The sequence below is a fragment of the Pseudophryne corroboree genome, chromosome 11 (assembly GCF_028390025.1).
Source record: "Pseudophryne corroboree isolate aPseCor3 chromosome 11, aPseCor3.hap2, whole genome shotgun sequence".
NCBI lineage: Eukaryota > Metazoa > Chordata > Amphibia > Anura > Myobatrachidae > Pseudophryne > Pseudophryne corroboree.
Genome location: NC_086454.1, coordinates 108917649 through 108942928, shown reverse-complemented (window position 1 = coordinate 108942928; position 25280 = coordinate 108917649). Strand labels below are relative to the sequence as shown.

Genomic DNA, 25280 nt, shown 5'->3' with positions numbered 1-25280 from the left:
AAAGTAAAGATTTATTACATACATCCACACAAACATATACACATACTTACCTTATGTTCACACGCAGGTCGGTCCTCTTCTCCAGTAGAATCCAAGGGGTACCTGTTGAAAAAATTCTACTCACCAGATCCAGGGTCCCAGGCTCCTCGTAGCATCCTTTTGTAATCCACGTACTTGAATAAAATAACAAAACGGAGACCCGAGCCACGAAATGAAAGGGGCCCCATGTTTTCACATGGGATTCCTTTCCCCGAATGCCAGAAACCCACTCTGACTTCTGTCTAAGTGGGTTTCTTCAGCCAATCAGGGAGCGCCACGTTGTAGCACTCTCGTGATCGGCTGTGTGCTCCTGTACTGAGTGACAGGCGGCACACGGCAGTGTTACAATGTAGCGCCTATGCGCTCCATTGTAACCAATGGTGGGAACTTTCTGCTCAGCGGTGACGTCACTTTAGGTCAACCGTAGGGCAGAAAGTTCCCACCATTGGTTACAATGGAGCGCATAGGCGCTACATTGTAACACTGCCGTGTGCCGCCTGTCACTCAGTACAGGAGCACACAGCCGATCAGGAGAGTGCTACAACGTGGCGCTCCCTGATTGGCTGAAGAAACCCACTTAGACAGAAGTCAGAGTGGGTTTCTGGCATTCGGGGAAAGGAGTCCCATGTGAAAACATGGGGCCCCTTTCAGTTCGTGGCTCGGGTCTCCGTTTTGTTATTTTATTCAAGTACGTGGATTACAAAAGGATGCTACGCGGAGCCTGGGACCCTGGATCTGGTGAGTAGAATTTTTTCAACAGGTACCCCTTGGATTCTACTGGAGAAGAGGACCGACCTGCGTGTGAACATAAGGTAAGTATGTATGTATGTTTGTGTGGATGTATGTAATAAATCTTTACTTTCAAGGTGTGTGTGTCTTGTGTTTTTTTGGGTATTTTTTTAGTAATAGTACTACAGGTACCAGCGGGCCCATTTTTCCGCCGCATGCTGGTACTTGTGGTTCTCCAAGTACCAGCATGCGGGGGAGGCTTGCTGGGACTTGTAGTACTGCTACTAAAAACAATATCTTTTCATTTTAAACAAAGGCTATCAGCCCCCCATCCGCAGCCCATTGGATGGGGGGGACAGCCTCGGGCTTCACCCCTGGCCCTTGGGTGGCTGGGGGGGGGACCCCTTGATTAAAGGGGTCCCCACTCCCCCAGGGTACCCCGGCCAGGGGTGACTAGTTGGATTTTTGATGCCACGGCCGCAGGGCACTATATAAAAGTGACCCCCGGCTGTGGCATTATCTGTCCAGCTAATGGAGCCCGGTGCTGGTTTTAAAAATACGGGGGACCCCTACTCTTTTTGTCCCCCGTATTTTTGGAACCAGGACCAGGCGCAGAGCCCGATGCTGGTTGCTTAAATATGGGGGAACCCCTGTCAATTTTTCCCCCATATTTCTGCAACCAGGATCGGCTCAAAGAGCCCGAGGCTGGTTATGCTTAGGAGGGGGGACCCCACGCAATTTTTTTTTTTTTAAATAACCACTTTCCCACCCCTTCCCACTGATATACATGCACGGATCTCATGGATCCGTGCATGCCTATCCAATCACGGATATAAAAAGCAGGTCTGTTTTTTTTCTTCACTTTTTTACGAGTTGTAATTTTTCACGGCAGTGTTTTTTTTTTTTTTGCTTTGCACTTCTTAGTAAATGACCGAGATTCATACTTAAACAGCCGCGTTTTGACCGATGGTGTATTCATTCGTATTTTTTTGGATGACCTTCCAAAAAAATACGAATGCCCTCATCACTGCCGTGATTTAAGTTTAGTAAATGACCGAGATGACACTTTGAAGAAAAAACGGCATCTCGGTCAAAATCGGGACCTTAGTAAATTTACCCCATAGAATCTGGCTCAGTAGGTCTCCTGAAATGGAAACTGGAATTCCCAGATCTCACTTTGAAGCTGATTTTGGAGGCTAATGCCTACTTAGATAAAACATTGGGCTCAGTCTCATATTCAGAAATGCATAGAAAATTCTGCATAGAGCTTATGTCACCCCCAAGCTACGACATCTTATAGGAGCCGCCCCTTCATCTCACTGTTTCAAGTGCGCTGCCCCAGAAGCAGATCTTCTACACTGTCTGTGGTCTTGCCCTAAGGTACAAGCACTCTGGCAGGCACTCCAATCGTACATTGTGACAGACCTGCAGTTACAATTTACTATTACTAAGAAATGGGCATTTTGGGGTATGTACCCGAAACTCTCTACCAACAGACTATCCAAAGGGCAGCGTATTTTATTAATTAAACTGACAGCTGCCACTAAGAAGACGATTGTCACGATCCGGGTATCTGGACGCCATTACCTGCCTTTCAGATGTTTCCTGAGGCTCGCTCAGCGTTCCAAGGCCGGATCTCATCTGTGTCCACATACTGCACATTCCTCCTGTCACGCTAAGATGCTGTCACATCGGCGCCATGTTTGAATCCTTCATGGCGTCTCCCGTTCTCCGCGGCCTCCGCCGCCGCTCCGGTGTTATAGGTGCAGGTTGTCAGTGTGGTGTTCCATGCCTGCCGCGGCCTCAGTTGTCATCCACGAGTCTCAGCATACATTTGTCAGTCTGGCGTCTCCTGTCCTCTGTGGCCGGCGCCGCCATTACAGTTATGTTTCCACATGGTTTCCCAAGCCAGTTTTCCCTCCAAGTTCTAACATGGGCGCAGCCATGTTGGATCTAATCACATGCTTCAGTTCCTCCAATCCACTGCCTGGAAATCTGCATAATTGCCCAGCCAATACCTGCATTGCTGCAGGTATAAGTATCCTGTGCCTGGGCCAGGAAATGGTCAGTGCTTTGTTTGTCATACCTTGTTCCAGTCTCTCTCCTGTGGTTGTGTTTCCAGGTTCCAGCTCCTGTCTCCAGCATCCACCAAAGAGACCCGCACCTGCCTACCATCCTGCGGTGCAGCCTGACTCTGCAGTCCTCCGTGGCTGATCCAGTTTCCAGCTATTTCATCTGCTTCCAGCAGTATCCACTACCACCGGTAATCATCCTTCAATTCCTCTGTTTCCACGCTCCCTAGCATCTTACTATATTCACTCCGTGTTTCATCACCTGGCTGGTTCCACCCAGCATTCATTCAGTGACTTTATCATCTAGCTGATTCCATTCCGTATCCACTCCGTGTCTTACCACCTGGCTGGTTCCATCCAGCAATTACAACAGCTGATTCAAGTTACCAACTTCATCTGTTCCATCTACTGGCATGTTCCTTGGATATCTTCACTACTACAGCCAGGCCTGGTAAGGTTATTCCATCTAAAGGACTGTAACAGCTGTTCTTACCTACCAGTGTCCTGTGTAACCATTTCATGGTCAGAGTGCTCCAGGAATCATATTATTTATCATTGCCATTATTTACCTTGAATGCTGTTTGTTTACACGGAGTCTGTTAATAAACTTTTATTTTGACTTTTACCTGGTTGTCATGGTCACACCTTCGGGTTTCCTTTTAACACTTACATGTCCAGGGGTCTGATTAAACCTTCCCGGTTTAAGTTCCTCTCAGCCCCTACAACTGAGGCTTTCTCCTGTCAGCCAAAACCCTCAGTTGTGACAGTAAGCACTGACCATATGAATCCAGCCGGAGACCAGGATCAAGCGGCTAGGCCGATGCAAGAACTGGCAGCCAGACTCGAACATCAGGAGGCTGCACAAGGCCACATCATCCGCTGTCTCCAGGATCTCTCTACGCGGCTGGATGGGATTCAAACGACCCTCCGTGGACCTGGCATGTCCGGTGCGTCCACTACAGTGACACCAGCTGTAACCCCACCCACTTTACCCATTTCCATTCCACGTCTTCATCTCCCAACGCCAGCAAAGTTTGACCGATCTCCAAGGTTCTGCAGGGGATTTCTTAACCAATGCGAAATCCACTTTGAGCTTCAGCCTGGCAATTTCCCCAGCGACCGTATTAAAATTGCCTATATCATTTCCCTTCTCAGCAGCTCAGCCCTTGACTGGGCATCACCTTTATGGGAGAAGTTTGATCCCCTGCTGTCCTCCTATACGGACTTTGTGGCAACATTCAGGCGCATCTTCGACGAGCCAGGCCGGGTAACCTCTGCTTCATCTGAGATTCTCCGTTTATGCCAGGGAACACGTACTGTGGGACAGTATCTCATACAGTTCAAAATCCTGGGATCAGAACTGGCATGGAACGACGAGGCCCTGTATGCTGCATTCTGGCATGGCTTATCAGAACGCATCAAGGATGAGTTAGCTACCAGAGACTTGCCCTCTAAGTTGGATGAGCTAATTTCTCTTTGCACGAAGGTTGATCTACGTTTCAGAGAGAGAGCAACCGAGCTCCAAAATCTTCTGCTCCTCCTCTTCGTCAACCGTCTCCATCCAAGGATGAGCCCATGCAAATTGGCCGTTCCCGTCTATCTCCCGCTGAGCGCCGAAGACGTCTCTCTGAGTCTCTCTGTCTCTATTGTGCAGCTCCGTCTCACATTATCAATGCCTGTCCCAAACGTCCGGGAAACTCCAAATCCTAGCCCGCCAAGGAGAGGGCCGGCTAGGAGTAATGATCTCCTCTCCATCTCCTCATGATTGTAATCTCCCAGTCTCGCTCCAAATTGCTCAACGTTACAGGAACATCATTGCCCTCCTTGATTCCGGAGCAGCTGGGAATTTCATAACCGAAGCTTATGTTAAACGGTGGTCCCTACCCACCGAGAGACTTCCTTCGTCCATCTCCTTAACTGCAGTAGATGGCAGCAAGATTTTTGACGCAGTTATTTCTCTAAGGACTCTACCAGTTCGTCTGAGAGTGGGAGTTCTTCATGCAGAATTTATTTCCTTCCTAGTGATTCCAAGAGCCACACATCCAGTGGTTTTGGGCCTTCCATGGCTCCGTCTCCACAATCCGTCGATTGACTGGACGACTACGCAAATACTAGCATGGGGTCCCTCCTGTGCTAATACTTGTTTGTCCAAAGTGCCTCCTGTTTGTTCTTCTTTCCCCAGGTCGTCTGATGTTCCACCTCCTCCATATCAAGACTACACGGACGTGTTCAGTAAGGCTTCTGCTGATATCCTTCCTCCTCATAGAGAATGGGACTGCCCAATTGATCTCATTCCAGGGAAGGTTCCACCTCGAGGCCGAACTTACCCATTGTCTCTGCCTGAGACGCACTCCATGGAGGAGTACATCAAAGAGAACCTGGCGAAAGGTTTTATCCGACCTTCTTCTTCTCCAGCTGGCGCAGGCTTCTTCTTCGTTAAGAAGATGGACGGTGGTCTGCGACCGTGCATCGATTACAGAGGTCTGAATGACATTACCGCCAAGAACCGGTATCCTTTACCTTTGATTACAGAGCTCTTCGATAGAGTCAGCGGAGCAACCATCTTTACAAAGTTGGATTTGAGGGGTGCCTACAATCTCATCCGGATCCGTGAGGGTGACGAGTGGAAGACCGCTTTTAACACCCGTGATGGACATTATGAGTACCTCGTCATGCCCTTTGGATTGCGCAACGCTCCAGCTGTCTTCCAGCATTTCGTGAATGAGATCTTCAGAGACATCTTATACCGCCATGTCGTGGTTTATCTAGATGATATCCTCATCTTTGCCAATAATCTAGAGGAACATCGTTTCTGGGTAAAGGAGGTTCTGTCCTGTCTCCGTGTCAATCATCTCTATTGCAAATTGGAGAAATGTGTCTTTGAAGTTAAATCCATTCCGTTCCTAGGTTACATTGTGTCCGGTTCCGGACTAGAGATGGATCCTGAGAAACTACAAGCAATCCAGAATTGGCCGATACCCTTAACCCTCAAAGGGGTCCAGAGGTTCTTAGGGTTCGCCAATTATTACAGAAAGTTCATACGAGACTTTTCCACCATTGTGGCGCCTATCACTGCATTAACCAAGAAGGGTGCTAACCCGTCCAAGTGGTCTGAAGAAGCTACGCAAGCTTTTCATCTTCTAAAACAACGTTTCATCTCTGCACCAGTTCTGAAACAGCCCGACACCGACTCTCCTTTCATTTTAGAGGTGGATGCCTCCTCCGTTGGAGTAGGAGCGGTGTTATCCCAGAGGGCTAAAGATGGCCATCTACATCCCTGCAGTTTCTTCTCCCGGAAGTTCTCCCCAGCTGAGCGCAACTATGCCATTGGCGACCAGGAGTTGCTAGCCATCAAGCTCGCTCTTGAGGAGTGAAGATATCTGTTGGAGGGAGCTTCTCATTCAATCACGATACTTACCAACCACAAGAATCTTTTATACCTGAAAGGCGCACCATGTCTTAACCCCCGTCAGGCCAGATGGGCACTTTTCTTTTCCAGGTTCGACTTTAAACTCCAGTTCTGTCCGGGCTCTCAGAATCGCAAGGCCGATGCCCTTTCCCGCTCTTGGGAGCAAGAAAACGAGTCAGAGTCTTCAGACAAGCATCCTATTATTAATCCGTTGGCATTCTCCACGGTAGGGATGGACTCTACGCCCCCACCAGGTAAAAGTTTTGTGAAGCCAGTGTTAAGGAAGAAGCTCATGCATTGGGCCCATGCTTCCCGTTTTGCCGGACATACAGGCATTCAGAAAACCCTCGAGTTTATCTCTAGGTCCTACTGGTGGCCAACTCTGAAGAAGGACGTCAAGGAGTTTATTGCCTCTTGCCCAAAGTGTGCCCAACACAAAGTTCCCCGCCAGTCTCCTGCGGGGCAACTGGTTCCATTATCTGTTCCCAGTCGACCGTGGACCCATTTGTCGATGGACTTTGTTACAGATCTGCCTATATGCAATAAGTTTAATACCATCTGGGTGGTAGTTGACCGGTTCACCAAGATGGCACATTTCATACCCCTCACCGGTCTCCCGTCAGCTTCCAAGTTGGCCCAAGTGTTTATCCAAGAGATCTTCCGACTTCACGGTCTTCCTGAAGAGATCATCTCCGATCGTGGAGTACAATTTGTAGCCAAATTTTGGCGAAGTTTGTGTCAAGCCCTCCAAGTCAAGTTAAAGTTTTCTACAGCTTACCATCCTCAGACCAATGGTCAAACCGAGAGGGTGAATCAGGACTTGGAGGCCTTCCTCCGCATTTATGTGTCTTCCTCCCAAGATGACTGGGTTCAACTCCTTCCTTGGGCCGAGTTTAGCCACAACAATCAATACCATTCCTCATCCTCCTCAACACCATTCTTCATCAACTATGGATTTCACCCTAAGGTTCCAGAATTCCAACCGCTTCCAGCAACTTCTGTTCCAGCAGTGGATGTCACCTTGCGTCAGTTTTCAAACAACTGGAAGAATGTCTGCACAGCCCTGCTTAAAGCTTCATTTAGGTACAAGAAGTTTGCCGATAGGAAGCGTAGAGCGGTTCCTGCTCTCAAGGTGGGTGATCGAGTATGGTTGTCCACGAAGAATTTGAGGTTGAGAGTTCCCAGCATGAAATTTGCTCCTCGTTACATCGGTCCTTTTGAAATTGAACAAGTCATCAATTTTGTTGCTTACAGACTCCAGTTACCTCCCTTCTTGAAAATACCCAGGACATTCCATGTTTCCCTGTTGAAACCGCTGATCCTGAATTGGTTTCATTCTGCACTTCCTCCAACTCCTAAAGTTCAGACTCAACAGGGAATCGAGTATGAGGTGGCCAAGATTCTGGACTCACGTTTCCGTTACGGTCAGTTGCAGTATCTTATTGACTGGAAGGGCTATGGTCCTGAAGAACGCTCTTGGACCAATGCGTCTGATGTCCATGCTCCTGCCTTGGTCCGGAATTTCCACTCGAAGTTTCCTCTAAAGCCTAAGAAGCGTCCTGGGGCCACTCCTAAAGGGGGGGATGCTGTCACGATCCGGGTATCTGGACGCCATTACCTGCCTTTCAGATGTCTCCTGAGGCTCGCTCAGCGTTCCAAGGCCGGATCTCATCTGTGTCCACATACTGCACATTCCTCCTGTCACGCTGAGATGCTGTCACAGCGGCGCCATGTTTGAATCCTGCATGGCGTCTCCCGTTCTCCGCGGCCTCCGCCGCCGCTCCTGTGTTATAGGTGCAGGTTGTCAGTGTGGTGTTCCATGCCTGCCGCGGCCTCCGTTGTCATCCACGAGTCTCAGCATACATTTGTCAGTCTGGCGTCTCCTGTCCTCTGTGGCCGGCGCCGCCATTACAGTTATGTTTCCACATGGTTTCCCAAGCCAGTTTTCCCTCCAAGTTCTAACATGGGCGCAGCCATGTTGGATCTAATCACATGCTTCAGTTCCTCCAATCCACTGCCTGGAAATCTGCATAATTGCCCAGCCAATACCTGCATTGCTGCAGGTATAAGTATCCTGTGCCTGGGCCAGGAAATGGTCAGTGCTTTGTTTGTCATACCTTGTTCCAGTCTCTCTCCTGTGGTTGTGTTTCCAGGTTCCAGCTCCTGTCTCCAGCATCCACCAAAGAGACCCGCACCTGCCTACTATCCTGCGGTGCAGCCTGACTCTGCAGTCCTCCGTGGCTGATCCAGTTTCCAGCTTCCAGCTATTTCATCTGCTTCCAGCAGTATCCACTACCACCGGTAATCATCCTTCAATTCCTCTGTTTCCACGTTCCCTAGCATCTTACTATATTCACTCCGTGTTTCATCACCTGGCTGGTTCCACCCAGCATTCATTCAGTGACTTTATCATCTGGCTGATTCCATTCCACATCCACTCCGTGTCTTACCACCTGGCTGGTTCCATCCAGCAATTACAACAGCTGATTCAAGTTACCAACTTCATCTGTTCCATCTACTGGCATGTTCCTTGGATATCTTCACTACTACAGCCAGGCCTGGTAAGGTTATTCCATCTAAAGGACTGTAACAGCTGTTCTTACCTACCAGTGTCCTGTGTAACCATTTCATGGTCAGAGTGCTCCAGGAATCATATTATTTATCATTGCCATTATTTACCTTGAATGCTGTTTGTTTACATGGAGTCTGTTAATAAACTTTTATTTTGACTTTTACCTGGTTGTCATGGTCACACCTTCGGGTTTCCTTTTAACACTTACATGTCCAGCGGTCTGATTAAACCTTCCCGGTTTAAGTTCCTCTCAGCCCCTACAACTGAGGCTTTCTCCTGTCAGCCAAAACCCACAGTTGTGACAACGATCATCTCCCAATGGATCTCTACTGACCTCATTCCCATTTCACTACTACACCCTAGGATCTCTCATCTCTTTCACCTAGACTGGACCAATACTGCTTTACAGAAGGATAAGTTGATTGAAAAATACTTCCAAATTTGGCTACCCTACGTTCAAACTCTTCCCCCGGTTATAACGGAGGCTCTACGGAAATGTTTTAAAGACACTAAATGGTACATGTTAGAGACCCTTGATACTGTGGGCCCCTTTTGATTACAAGACTCCTTGCTGTTTACATATCCCAGTTTGTTCTCTTGCTGTTATGATGTTTGATTATTTCCTCTAATGTTCAGTTTTGACATTGCTTAGGGCTTACTTGGAGTACCCCTACTATTACTGTATGTATTTACTAACACTCGTACATAATGCATGTTGATCTTATTTTGACTTGTTATTATTTCACTTGTCAATAAAAAACTTTTACAAAAAAACTTTTATTCACTCAACTGTGTACTATACGCATCAGATGAAATTTTCTCATCAGACCCTTATATTCATATTCTGCCGGCAGGCCTGTCAACATAGTTGACACTTTCCCATGTATGATAACGTAAGTGTGCTGTTCAGCACTCGAGCCTATTGTTCCCATGGGTTTTTCTGCATCATCTGGGATGGAACTTCACCTGGGTTAACTGTAAGGACGGGTACACATGGATAGATCCGTGCTTAAAATCTAAGCAATCTGACTAGATTGCTTAGAAGTTAAGCACGGATCTCTCATGTGTATGCCCCACAGCGATAGCTGTGCATCGCTATTGCCGGTGCTAGATTGAGCCTCACTTCAGCGCTGTGTGAAGTGATCTACCCCCCCCTCATCACACATCGTGCTATGTGGGGGAAGATATGTGTGCTGAGCGATCTGTGATAGATCGCTCAGCACACATCTCTCTAGGTGTGTACCCCCCTTAACTTTCCACAATCTCTCCCACTTTAATTGCAATTCCATTGCAAACGTCCATGTGGTGTAATTCTCTGTGCCTTTCAGCTCAGTAAAAGCAATCATGGATACAGCCCCTGTGTACATGTGTGCTTGCAGCCTCACTGATTAACTCCTACTGCTTACATATAGTTACATAGTTTCTGAGGTTGAAAAAAGACAATTTGTCCATCGAGTTCAACCTATTTGTGGTCTCCTACGCTGTATTATTTTTAGGACTAATTTTATCTGTTGCTAATGTCGGCCGTTGTGTTTATTCCTCTTTCTTTCTTATAACTATATTGCGTGACTGCGCACCATAACCTTGTGTATACTTATCCATTAGGAATTTATCTTACCCATTCTTAAAAGTGTTGACAGAGTCCGCCACTACTACTCTCTCAGGCAGGGAATTCCAAACACGTGTTGTCCTTACTGTGAAAAAACCTTTTCGTACCTGTGTGCTAAATCTCCTCTCCTCTAACCTAAGTGGGTGTCCTCTGTATTGATCTTACAAAAAAAAACAGATCCACCGCAAGCTCTGTGTATTGTCCCCTTATATATTTGTAAATGTTGATCATGTCCCCTCTTTTCCAATGTAAACATGCCTAGCCTTGCAAGCCTGTCCTCGTATTCCAGCGTCTCCATCCCTTTAATTAGTTTGGTCACCCGCCTCTGAACTTTTTCTAGTTCCAAGATATAATTTTTGTAGGATGGTGCCCAAAATTGTGCACAGTATTCACGATGTGGCCTCACTAGGGACTTATATAATGAGAGTATAACATTCTCATCCCTTGCATCAATTCCCCGCTTTATGCATGCTAATACCTTGTTAGCCTTCTTTACTGCAATCCTACTTTGGGTACTGCTGCTTAGTTTGCTACCTATGTGAGCACCTAAGTATTTTTCCAGTACAGAATCCCCTAATTTTACCCCATTTAGTATGTAGGTGTTATTTTTGTTCTTGCTACCAAAAGTGCATTACCTTACACTTGTCTGTATTGAAGCTCATTCTCCATTTTGCTGCCCATGCTTCTAGTTTAACTAAGTAGTTCTGAAGAGACTCAGCATCCCCCTCCGTATTTATAACCTTACACAATTTGGTATCGTCTGCAAAAATTGACACCATGCTCTCTAGACCTACTGCTAGATCGTTAATGAAAATTTTGAACACTAGTGGTCCAAGTACAGACTCCTGTGGCACACCACTTAGCACTTCAGTCCAATTTGAAAAAGTTCCATTTATCCCAATGCGCTGCTCCCTATTATCTTACCTCTTGCTAACACACTTCTGCTGGCACATTTCATCTACTTTGGTGCCTGAGTGTGTTTAGGTGCCTGGCATGTAGGTGCCTGGTCCCATAAAATGTTAGTTGCCAGAGCTCATAACCTGGTGATATGCTTTTCATATTAATGGTGGCGTGCAGGTTAAATAGTAGACACCAACGGAATACTAATATAGCAATAAACCATGCACATGGTTCTTAACCATATATATGGTTTATTGTAGTGTAACAGGGTTTGTTTGAACAGCGGTACTCACACTTACACTTAGCGTGCTTGATAGACGGAGCCAGGTACGGACTGGGGGCCGAAATCAGCCCTGGCTCCTTCAGCAAGGGCACAAGCCAGGGGCACTAAAGAAGAGGAGCACCACGAGTCAGGGGGGTGTGGACTCGCGGCATGCCTCCATTGGCCTTCCCGGATTTCTGTGGGACCGGACTGGCCCACTAGCCCTTCAGGCATTTGCCAGAAGTGCCAGATGGGCAGTCTGGCCCTGGATGGAGCAGAGCATGAGCAGTACCATAAAGAGGGCCAGCCGGTCATGTATGTGGTAGCAGTGCAGGTATAACAGCGGTGATACCAGAATATAACACAGGATAAAGCGGGGATGTATTGCAGGGTCACTGAGCTAAGTTGAGCACACTCATGTTCCACTCTGGCATGCTATCACAGTGGCAAGATGGCGCCGCACAGTCCAAACGGTGGCCATCTTGGTAAAGGTGATTGCTTCACCTCATGGGATAATATGGAGACAGAGCAGGAGCAAACTCCATACTTCAACAACTGTGACATCACCGAGGAACATCATTACTACTAAGCATCAACACTGGCTAATATTCACTAGGCACCAATTGGTAGTGAATATATAAGCTGCACTATCCTGAATATTGGGCCAGTCCTAGTAATAGCTCTCCGCCACTATGTACAGGGAACAGGTGCTCTTTTGAAATTCCATTTACAACTCATTTGAACAAAACAAGTTAAACCCTTTGATAACATTTCTGCTTTGCCGGTGAAAGCTGACTACATTCTTATACTTAAAACAACAACATTCTTTTCTGAGACAAAAGTCTTTGCATTGTTCAAACTTAAAATGATACATTAACAAAGCTCTGTACAACACAAATATAAATAGGCTATGTTATATGAGCGAGATATGAAGACTTACTTTGATAAAAAGTGTACACAATGCACATACACTGGAAGTAAAAAGTCTGTGCCTCTAAGCTAGCGATCTGCAGTGTTATCTCCCTACGCTCATAACCTAGCTGAATACTCATCATCACAAGCTTAGCCTGTATATGATATTAGACATATTCAGTTAGGTATGTGTATATAACAATGAGAACCTGTAAACAACAGACAGCTTTCAGCCCACATATACCCCTTTCATACCGAACAAATAACCCGGTATCGACCCAGTATATTGCTGGGTCGTCGCGGGTCGCTGTGCAGTGTGAAAGGGGTCACTGACGAATTCCCGGATCACCTGACCCAGTAATTTAACCAGAGGATAAAGAAAGGTTATTCCCGTGTTATTACGGGCTCAGGTGCAGTGTGAACGGGTTGCCCTGTCAATGTGACCCGGGACCCGTTCACAGCATAGGCAGAGGCGGCGTGGAAAAGATCTCATCTCCCAGCACTGCCTCCGCACCTGCCGTTGATGCCGGTTCCGCCCCCCCCCCCCCTTCCCCCCGCCCCTTTCCCACGATGGCAACTCATATTGCCGGATCGTGAAGCCAATGTGAAAGGGTCCAATGTTGGGTCGCACACGGGAAGGACCTGTTTCCAATTCCTGGGTGCAACCCGGCATTACTGAGGCTTACTGGAGACCCCAATGTGTTTTGCCCCTGAATCACCTGCTGGATTCTTCTCTCAGTGAACTTGTGATAGGGATACAATACTACACACTATTAGCTTTTATGGATGATTTATATTCTGAGCTGTCTTCACTCATCCCAAAAAAAGGGGGTTCACTCAAAGTCAGCTCCAGGACACTCCTAGGGGTAAATTTACTAAGATGGGAGTTCTATTTCAGATGGGATGTAACCCATAGCAACCAACCAGATCCTACTTCTCATTTATCTAGCACAGGGGTGGGGAACCTTCGGCCCCCCAGCTGTTGTTGAACTACACATACCAGTATGCCTTGCTACAGTTTTGCTATGTGGCCATGCTAAAACTGTTGCAGGGCATGCTGGGATGTGTAGTTTAACAACAGCTGGAGGGCTGAAGGTTCCCCATCCCTGATCTAGCACCTTCTAGAAGATCATACCTGGTATCTGATTGGTTGCTATGGGCAACATCCCATCTGAAACAGAACTCCCATCTTAGTAAATTTACCCCCTAGTCACTTAGAATGTAGAGGAACGTAATCTGTTTCTCTTCACTTCCCCAATAAAACACCAATTTGGAAAAATAGATGAGCCAAAATTCATGGGGAACTTAATGTACAAATAATAAAGATAATTTGGGATAAAAACAATATATCACTAGTACTTTTCCTTAAATTCTAAACCAGTCGCCACCTCGCCCACACTGTAATTTTACCTCCATCACACACTAATAAAATCCAGAAAAAAATGAATATATAGTAAATCATCAAGTAGTCCAGAACTTTCATTTGTGCATTTCCAAAATCTGTTGGACCCGGGTCTTGAAGAACCTAAATTATGAGAACTGTCCCGTAGACTAGGGTTTCCCAAACTTAGGGGGTTGTTCAGGTTTGTTAGCAAACCAAAACAGCACACTAATGGGAAAAACCATGGGGGTAATTCCAAGTTGATCGCAGCAGGAATTTTTTTAGCAGTTGGGCAAAACCATGTGCACTGCAGGGGAGACAGATATAACGTGCAGAGAGAGTTAGATTTGGGTGTGGTGTGTTCAATCTGCAATCTAATTTGCAGTGTAAAAATAAAGCAGCCAGTATTTACCCTGCACAGAAATAAAATAACCCACCCAAATCTAACTCTTTCTGCACATGTTATATCTGCCTCCCTTGCAGTGCACATGGTTTTGCCCAACTGCTAAAAAAATGTCCTGCTGCGATCAACTTGGAATTACCCCCCATGTGCACTGCAGGTGGGGCAGATGTAACCTGTGCAGAGAGAGTTAGATTTGGGTTATATTGTTTCTGTGCAGGGTAAATACGGGCTGCTTAAATTTTACACTGCAATTTGGGTTTCAGTTTGAACACACCCCACCCAAATCTAACTCTCTCTGCACATGTTACATCTCCCCACCTGCAGTGCTACTGTACATGGTTTTGCCCACTTGCTTGCTTTTTTGGTTTGCTAACAAACCTGAATAAGGCCCTTAGGGCCCTGGGGGTAATTCCAAGTTGATCGCAGCAGGAAATTTTTTAGCAGTTGGGCAAAACCATGTGCACTGCAGGGGGGCAGATATAACATTTGCAGTGAGAGTTAGATTTGGGTGGGTTATTTTGTTTCTGTGCAGGGTAAATACTGGCTGCTTTATTTTTACACTGCAATTTAGATTGCAGATTGAACTCCCCACACCCAAATCTATCTCTCCATGCACATGTTATATCTGCCCCTCCTGCAGTGCACATGGTTTTGCCCAACTGCAAAAAAAAAATCCTGCTGCGATCAACTTGGAATTACCCCCCTTATCCAGCTTCAGTTTTGCTAAAATAGCAAAACTGCAACTGCTATCACTCGCATGCTGGTGGCCAGCAATACAATTGCGATCGCATAGCTGATTTAGGGTAGCCCACTGGCTGCGAAGGCAGTCAGCCGCTGACATTGACCCCGTCGCAGTGGGCGCGTGTGACATCATGCGGCTGCACGCGGGACCCTTGCTCTCTTAAAACGCCCTGACAGTACGCCTTGGAATATAATATCAGGGATTTGTATTTTGCTGCTGGTGAGAAACAGGCACATGTCACTATGTTAGAAGTCAGTTGAGTAGACACTAGGGGGGTCTATGTACTAAGCCTTGGATTGAGATAAAGTCGCTGGAGATAAAGTACCAGCCAATCGGCTCCTAACTGCCATACCACAGGCTGTGTTTGAAAAATGACAGGAGCCGATTGGCTGGTACTAGGGAGGCCAATCCCGGGCCGTTTTTTCAATCCCGGGATTCGGGATTGAAAAACGCTCAATCCCGGGATTCCCGGGGTCCCGGGATTGCAGTAGGGATCAGTGAAGGGCAGTGGAGAAGGGTGTAGGGAGCAGCGCTGGAGGGAAGGTGTAGGTAGCTGCACGGGAGGGTGTAGGTAGCTGTGCGGGAGGGAGGGTGTAGGTAGCTGTGCGGGAGGGAGGGTGTAGGTAGCTGTGCGGGAGGGAGGGTGTAGGTAGCGGTGCGGGAGGGAGGGTGTAGGTAGCGGTGCGGGAGGGAGGCTGCTAGAGAGCACTACACGGAGGGAAGGTTGGTAAGTAATACTACTTACTGTTAGGTGGGCGGCAGCCATGGACACACTGAACGCAGCGGCATTTCAAATGAAGCGCCGGCCGCCAGCCAACCAGAGCTGGCGGACCGGCAGCCAATCAGGGAAGCGGCCGCAGCAGTCGCTCCTGATTGGCTGCCGCTGCTGCGGCAGCTTCCCTGATTGTTTGCCGGTCCGCCAGCTCTGATTGGCTGGCGGCCGGCGCTACATGTGAAATGCCGCCGCGTTCAGCGTGTGTCCATGGCTGCCGCCCGCCTAATAGTAAGTAGTATTACTTACACCCACCCTCCCGCACATGCGCAATGTAATCCCGTGAATCCCGGGATTGGAGGCTCCAATCCCGGGATTCAAATCCCGGCATTTTTGGGCCCAAATCCCGGGATCCCGCCGATCCCGATCCCTGGATTGGCCTCCCTAGCTGGTACTTTATCTCCAGCGACTTTATCTCCATCCAAGGCTTAGTAAATAGACCCCTAGATGACAGAAACTACTTGATGGCAGCAAAAACTCAAAATCCATGTAGATGTGGCAGGTGCCTCTTTTCCACTGAGCCCCTCAATCACAGACCCTTTTTCTCGCAGAGTAGTAAATTTGCCGCTAGCGCGCGATAAACCCATAGGTTTTGGCATAAGTACCCAGAGCTATGTGTTAATGTATTTGTAGCACCCATGATAAGGGCAGTTATCTCCCTCAGGCTCGAACAGGATTCAGAATTAAGGGGGACATGTACTAAGCAGTGATAAAAGTGGAGAAGTGAGCCAGTGGAGAAGCTGCCCATGGCAACCAATGAGGTGCTCTGTATATGTTTATAGTATACAAATTATAAATGTTACGTCAGTGCTGATTGGTTGCCATGGGCAACTTCTCCACTGGCTCATTTCTCCACTTTTATCACTTCTTAGTACATGTCTCCCTAAGTGCAGCCTGCGGCTTTATCACAGGCTGCCGCGGGCTGTAATAGAATAAGCCCTGGCATACCAATTAGCCCACGGTTAGTTAGCACGGCTGATTGAATCCGGCCCTAAGCATTAATGTTTTGTTCTAACTGTTGTACTACTTGCAGCCTTGCAATAATACGGGTATGGCAAAACACGTCGACATTACAATGCCGACGTGGAGGTTCCGTTGACATGACAAATGTTGACATTTACAATGTTGACAGCCAGCATATGGGCATAGCGTTTGTAGTTTTTCCTGCCCTAAACCTAACCGCAGTCTAATCCTGACACGAAAATGGACTGTGGACATTGTTCCTGTCAACATTGACAGTGTCAACAATATGACTGCATGCCCAATAGTTCAGCTATGAGCAGTACTGTGGCATGTTAGGGATTTCAAGACGTGCAGTGATGTTACGGTGTACGTATTCTAGAATATCATGCAGGTGTCTGTCTACAGTAGAGATGGTCTATTGCAGTGTTTCCCGACCTCAGTCCTGAAGGAACACTAACAATTCAGTTTTAAGGATATACATCATACTTGCCGACTTACTGGACGCTGTCTCCGGGAGGGAGCAGCCAGGACGGATAAGCCAGGGGAGGGCCATGCGGGGGGTGATGTGTCACATGGGGGTGGGTAGTCAAAGCAAGGGGGGGGGGGGGGGGGCAGTACAGGGACATGGTGGTCAGACACATCATCATAGCCATGCCCCCGCTATATAATCCTGAGATTACCGGTATCATACAGCCGGGGGTGTGGTTAGGATGACGTGATTCAGCAAGAATCGCATCATCGGCTGGGGTTGGGCAGAGATGCCGGGAGACTTGCATCCCCTTCTGGGGGGCTGGGAGGGTCACCCCATTTTCGTGAGCCTCCTGGCCGATACGGAGGAGTAGGCAAGTATGATATACATGCTTGCGCATAGATGGTTACATTAATATAACTGAGGTACTAATTAAGCCACCTGTGCTCAAGTATAGCTAGCCCTAAAACCTGGATTATGTTGGCATCCAATTAAGCACAAAGTTTTGACTGCAAAAAAAACTTGCATACCATGTGCCCAATATTGGATTACCGCGGTTATGTCTGCTCCCGATACCCACGGCAATCCAATTTAAAAACAATGCATGCAGGGTTTTCTGCTTTGATAACCCTGCGGTACAAGATTAAAATAAAGTCAGATTCTTTCTGGTCTGGTATTTCCAGTGGTCTCTGTGGCTTCCGGTCATCTCCCCTCCATCTTTCCACTAGGGAGGTGGCTGCTGGTAGATTCTACCTGCATACAAGGGGTAGGGGATGGGAGGGGGTATACACCTAACAGGGGTCTCACACACGGGTGTGATACAGAAAATAGACATTAAAAAGGTAGACAGTCATTAGGTCAACAGTCAAAAGGTCAGCAGGGTCAAAAGGTCGACATGGTCAACACAGAAAAAATGTGGGAATTGTTTTGTGGTTTTAAATACTTTTTACCCCAATTTCTGTAAATGCGTTCGTTCGCCACGCTTCGGGCGCGGTGGTTTGCTTCGCTCGCCACAAGGTTACTAATGGTGATAGTTTGTGACATGGATAGTCAATTTGATGAAATGCGTCGCTTTGCTCGCCATGCTTCCAGCTCGGTGGCTCGCACTGCTCCCGCTCACCACAAGGTTACTAAAGGTAATAGTTTAGGACATAGATAGTAAATGCAGCAAAAGTTGTAAAAATGTAAAAAATCCCTAAAAGAAATTTTTTAAAAAATGTGCCGACCATACGTCGACCTTTTGACCCTGTCAACCTAATGCAAGTCGGCCATTAGTGGTCAACCTATTGACTGTAGACTTCTTTAGTGTAGATCTATAGACCGGACACCCTCACACACATTCACACATCATGCTGCTGCTGCAAAGGACTGGACCCTGACAGGAGACTGGAGGAAGAAGACTCCACTTCAGAAGGTGAGTAAGCATTAATTAATCTAATTGGAATCTTCCAATTACTTAGTCACTGTGGGGGCCACAGGGGTGCCAGAACAAGCTCAGATAGGTTTTCCTAAAAATAACGATTTTAGGAAAAATCAGGCTTCAAAGACGCAGAGAATCCTATAGAAATCACAGCGGCTCATTTTTTCCTTTGCAATCGAATAGGAAAAACCCAGCAACTGCGAGAAAATCCCTGCACCGCAGAGTTTTTAAAAAATGAATGCACAATTGAATATGCTCCTTAGTGTGGCTTGACGACTGTGGTTAGGGACCTGTGGTCTATAGGATATAATAAGCCAGGTTTTTTTATACAGGACACAGAAATGAATCAGGACTTCTGATTTATGTAATAACTTACAGCAGGGGGTGCTTCATGCCTTACAATATACTCATGCTTAATTTAAGGAAAGCTGATGCCAGAATATACTGTTTATGCAGACATTAATATTGCTTATGTATTATAATAAGCTTATAAAATATGCTTAGGGTATTTGTCATCATTTTGGGTTTATATTATAACTGTGTTATTTTATTAAAGAATCTCTAATTCTACAGTGTCTCGCAGCATTGAGATTCTCGGCAGGTTGTATAAAGAATCATGTTGTGCAGCAAAATGTTCTATAGGTTTAAATGAGTATAACCGTTTTCACAGCAATTGGGGCCTAACAATTTGTTTCCCTGTCAAGCTATGGTACATATAAGACTAGCTATATTGTCAGCAGCCAGAGGCCGACTATAATAGTGGGGAAGGGAGGAAGATTCCTCGCTGACAGGGGGATGTAACATTCCTGTAGAGGAGTAAAGGAGTTCAGCGAGTGGGGTGTGAAATAGACAAACAGTGTGCAAGTTAGAGGGAAGAGAGAGAGCACAGTCAGGCTTGTGAAGAAGGAGCTGTTGCTTAGATCTGTGTGTCTGCAAAGTGTAGGAGCAGGTGTGAGGGATTGTAATACAGGTGTGAAACATCTTTCACAAAATAGGACAGAAGTCAGAGAGAGGCAGGCGCTGGTGTATTATACAACCATGCAATAGAGAATGAGGAGAAAAGAGCCTGTTATAGAGCAGGGAAGCTAAGAAGGGGTTGATAGACAGCAGTATAAGTGCATTAGGCCAGGGAGGTGGAGTACAGAAAAGGCAGGGACAGGTAGGAGTGCTGAGGTAATGACAGGGTGGGGCATGGAAGCAGATACAGCCTGGGAGCGTGGAGGAGGCCAGTGACAGGCAGGAACAGTCTGCATTATCCAAATAGAGTTCTAGAGCTTAGAGAATTACAGGAAGCAGACATAAAAGTGGCCCCTCAGAAAGGTGGAGGAGAGTGGCATATAATATTCAGGTGGGACAGCCGCAGGTGAGGCCAGACGCTGAGTGTAGACAGTCGTACTTTGTGGAAGAATGAACTTCCACCCTCAAACCTTGACTATGCAGGACAGTCACTTCCTTATGTCGGCCCTGCAGCCAAACACGGACATCACATCCCTGGCACTTCCCACGGACTCCCAACTGGACCGAAGACTGCGTGATGAGAGCCAAGAGCTGCGCAATGCCCGCGTACAGGAACAGGTCCGGGCACGGATGATGCAAAAGGGGCAAACGTCATCAGGGGCCAACTCCGTTTATGGAGGTAAGAAAGTTCCAAAACTATATGACTGTATGTTAGAGCACCCAGGCACAGAATTTAGTACAGCATGCATAGTCTGTCCAAAACATATCAGTATGCAGTTATTCCTGGACCGTGGCATTCACACAGTTAAGTTTTAAACCTGTGATTGTCTAATCATTAGACTTGACAACCTGTAGTTACTATAGCACTCCCTCTACTATGATAGAACAAGAGAAAGCCACAACACCTGTTAATAGCCCTGCCCTGTACTTCCCTGATATGTTTTCATTGTCCCATTTGGCTTACTAATTATATTCAGGCATCCATGCCACTAGTTCTGTTATGCGGTACTAGTTTCTGTGCCCGGGCGTCCTGTACATTGTGTAAAAACCTTTTAAAAAAAATCTAATTATTTTAAAGTTTTGAAACCTTGCTTTTAACATGCAACAAATCATTCCCTTCTTTATTGTCTTCTATTGTCCTTCTAGAACTTCAGGATGTTCTGCGTAATCCATCTATATTACTCACAGGGCAGTGTGTGTGTTTAAAGTTACATCAATCGGTTGGTTCAGTCTGTAATTAAGTGTTCTTTGCATGCAAATTCCCAGGCATTCATACAGCAACAAGACCTTGTGATTTTATTAGTGTGTCATTTCATTTGCCCTGATCCATGGGGTGTGATATGTTTTTTATTGCATTCCTTTCTCAGTTAGTGTCAGACCTGGTCTTGTTCATGCTACTTAGCCTTGCAATAAAGCAGGGGTGGGGAACCTTTGGCCCGCCAGCTGTTGTTGAACTACACATACCAGCATGCCTTGCTTCAGTTTTGCTATTTGGCCATGCTAAATCTGTTGCAGAGCATGCTGGGATGTGTAGTTCAACAACATCTGTTGGGCCAAAGGTTCCCCATCCCTGCAATAAAGGGTTCTGTTGCTAGAAACTGGTTTTAAGGTACATTACTTTTGTTTGTCAGGTAAGTTTAATGACAGAGCATTTGTTGCATCAAGAGGGGTTTATGCAGCAAATTATTATTGTAACTGCAAAAAAATAAATTTCTCTCTGTTTATTGGGTAGCTGCACCCCCTCTATATAATGACCTGTAACAACCCTACGGCCCACTGGATGGTGCTGACAATTGATATAATCCTAATCTGGCTTTAAGTAATTGACACTGGACCGTCAACTGTTGTCCTGTTTGGCTACACACATTGCATTTGGCTTTGTCCATTATTGGCACAAATATGTTAATGGCTGCTCAGCAATGTCACATAGTCACCTGTGACTATGCAGAAAGAGAATGTGACATACCTGCAGCTATGGAACATTGTAGAGGAGTCCTTAAACTGGGCAGGACAGTATTAGTATCAACAGTACAGAGATTTACTGGGCTCCATCCTGGATGATGCAAGTGTTTAACAACAACCTGTGTGTGTAAAGTCCACAATCTCACGTTCTGTAATATTGTACCTGGTCTGTAATATTGTACCTAGCAGATGAGAGGACGAGTTGGTGATTCTGATATTTATTAATGGACTCTACCAAATTCTCAAGTCATAATAATGTAGCCAATTTTGTAAACGACTTCCTCTCTGGATAATCAGCTGTTGCTGTATACACGTTTTAGATATTGTAGTTGGATAGCAGCCAAAAGAGGCTACAAGTTGCCTAAAGTGAGCTTACATGTATACTTGTTTAGTTAAAGGCCTGCAAAATATAGACCATTGCACCGAGCCTACAGATTGTGTGATGTGCCAGCCAGGAGACTTAGTTGACGGGTAATAATGGGTATTTCATGTTTGTGATTATGTGTATCAGGAATAAAGTGTGACTACATACTGGTGGTCTCAGAATTGTGATCTGCCTCACTTTTCAGATATTTTATGAGTTTGGGTGGAGTGAAGTTTGTGCTTGGCAAGCTAAGTCCTGTTTCCCCTCTGAATGGAGAGCCAGCATCCCATTACACATCCACACTGGGTGATGCACATTCCTGCAGGGTGATGTGAAGTTTAATTGCTGGTGACTTGTGACTCTCCGCTATCTGCTTAGGGAGGGGTTAGCGGTGTCTCCCACCGGATGACAATACTGTGCTGTTGTGTCACCTGTGTGTAATAGGGTGGAGGGAGAAGGGAGTGCACATGCATTTCACCTTGGTGCTGAATTTTGGATGCTATGTGTATAGACCTGTTTATTATGAGTAGGAACTTGGAAGGGGCTAGGCGGAGAAGACTTAACCATATTTGCATAATATAATAAGTCATTGTAGATAGACCCATGTAAAATAGAGAACTAACACCCCATATTTAGGTAAAACATTACAAGGTTTTAATCCCATATCCTTTTAACACAATGGACTGTTTATAAGTGGACCTAGAAACTATTCTGAACTTAAAGGAGGTTTTCCATTTTCAGACATTGGGCTATTGAGAGACGCGCATGGCCTCTTGCAACTTTTCCTATTTACATTACTACTAATGTATTGTTCTGGGTTCGTCACCAATGCCTTTATACAGGTTGAGTATCCCTTATCCAAAATGCTTGGGACCAAAGGTATTTTGGATATCGGATTTTTCCGTATTTTGGAATAATTAGAGACCATAATGAGATATCATGGTGATGGGACCTAAATCTAAGCACAGAATGTATTTATGTTTCATATACACCTTATACACACAGCCTGAAGGTCATTTTAGCCAATATTTTTTATAACTTTATGCATTAAACAAAGTGTGTCTACATTCACACAATTCATTTGTTTCTTATACACCTTATACACAGCCTGAAGATCATTTAATACAATATTATTAATAACTTTCTGTATTAAACAAAGTTCGGGTACATTGAGCCATCGAAAAACAAAGATTTCACTATCTTACTCTCACTCAAAAAAGTCCGTATTTCGGAATATTCCGTATTTCGGAATATTTGGATATGGGATACTCAACCTGTATCATCTGGGCAATAATTCCCTGTTTACCTTGGATACGACACAACTGCTCAGTGAAAACAGTTGCTGTGTATAAAGTAGAGGTGAGTTGTACCCAAGGGCAGGGCCGAAACTAGGATTTTCGTCACCCGGGGCAAGGCGGTAATTTGCCGCACCTCCCCCACCCCCAAAAAAAAAAAAAAAACATGCAATCAAAGTCAAACACTGTCAGACTAAAATAATCATATTATCAAAAATTTTGAAAAAGAAGGGGACACTATTGGACAATATTCCCCTATGTGCCCCAAATGCCCTAAGCATCACATGCCCCCCAGCAGCATGTTCCACTACATGCTATCCTGTATGTCCCCATACATTGCATTATATCACTGCACTACATTCCCATATCCACTGCACTACATCACTATACTACATCCCCTACACGCTGAACTACTTCACTACACTATAGTGTGTTCTCTTAATGGTGTGTAGGCGGCAGCTTGTTATCAGTTGGTGCTGGGCAGGCAGGTGGGACCATAGCCTGCTTAAAAACACAACACCAACAGCTCACTTCTGTAGCTTGCACGATTCACTGCATGCTAGTCACAGCATTGAATGGCAAAGAAGAGAGTTTAAGACAGTAGCTGACATTGGAGGGATCCCAGGTACTGGAGCTCACCTGAACAGTGTTGGAGCCAGCTGTGGGCAGACAGGTGGGTCAGAGACACTACCCCGGGAGCCATCTGCTGGTTCACGGGAGCGGCACAGCACTGCTGGTTAAAAAAAAACAAAAACCTGTTCCTCTGTAACTCCTCAGCACCCTCTCAAATCCTGCACTCGGGGTGCATGCCCCCTTAGCCCCCCCCCCCCCCCCCCCTTAGTTACGGCCCAACCAAGGGCAAAGAAAATGGACAAGTATGTCTTATTGACATAATTGTTTTGATGGGAAATAAAACCAAAGAAATGCTGAAAGGTAAGGTAGCAGAAGCTGCTAATGTGTTACTAAAAGTTGTCCGATGGTACAAATCATAAGATTATCTGTGCCAACAAACCTATGCAATAGTTACATCATCTCCACAACCCTTCCACCCCAGTCCTCCTTATGACGTCCGTAAAGACTGGCCCAGCAATACTGTATCACTAGGCATAGCTAAAAAAAATATCTTGGTAAACTGTGACAATGAAACAGGTTTTCAAATGCCTCATATTGATGACTAATGCCAAGCCAGGGATGTGGTATAATAGATTGTCAATGTCATGGTCGACATATAAAAAAAAAAAAAAAAAAAAAATATATATATATATATATATATATATATATATATATATATATATATATATATATATATATATATATATATATTAATATTATAATTTTTTATTTTTTTTTGCCAAATCTTGTATATTTAATGGTATGTGACCACCATCAGTACAATCACAGATCCTAGCATGCTCGTTTCACTCGCCACAGGTTACTGTTCCCATAGATGTCCATGTGGATAGTACATCAAGCAAATGTTGCGAAAACATATGAAAAACAGTGTCGACCATTTGGGCCTATCAACCTGATGCACGTTGACCTATTAACTGTTGGCCAATAGCTTGTTGCGCTGTCATCCGTATACCCCATCCAGCTCACATCTGCACAACGGGAATGGGATTATTCTTTAAATATGCATCAGTTGAAGCACCTCTATACTTAAATGCTATAAGGCTGATATCACCATTTTGAGACAGTGATAATAGAAGAAATTCTAGTTAAAGAATGCAGTGCATGTAAAATAGGCTTCCCAGTGCGTTGTGAATCACTTGTCTGGCAGGGGCTATGATAGCGAGAAGTCCTAGTAAGGATAGGGCTTTTCTCTGCTTATTATGTAGGCCCCTAAGGGTGTTAAGTTGTAGAGATTTTTTGGAAGGATAATGACGTTCCCATATTTGTTCTGTTTAAAAATCTTAAATTTAAGGCTGTGAACTAGGCTCAGTGTACAGGGGCAATATGACTCCGACATACAAGATACTTGCTAAAAAATGTTCCCTACTAATCAGACTTGCTGACAGTTGCCCCAATACAGTGGCATACTGACACCC

At 45.7% G+C, this 25280-nt stretch overlaps 1 protein-coding gene across 2 annotated transcripts in view; it reads left to right on the top strand.

Moving 5' to 3' along the window:
* Positions 1-25280, top strand: part of PKP3 (plakophilin 3) — a 139346-nt gene that overhangs the window by 39691 nt on the left and 74375 nt on the right. Inside the window, exon 2 of one of the 2 annotated variants that reach the window (XM_063944741.1) lies at positions 20125-20290. In XM_063944741.1, coding sequence (XP_063800811.1) covers positions 20125-20290 — 166 coding nt within the window. Of the gene's footprint in view, positions 1-19445; positions 20291-25280 lie in introns of those variants that run through there. The other variant, XM_063944740.1, reaches the window with a different exon arrangement.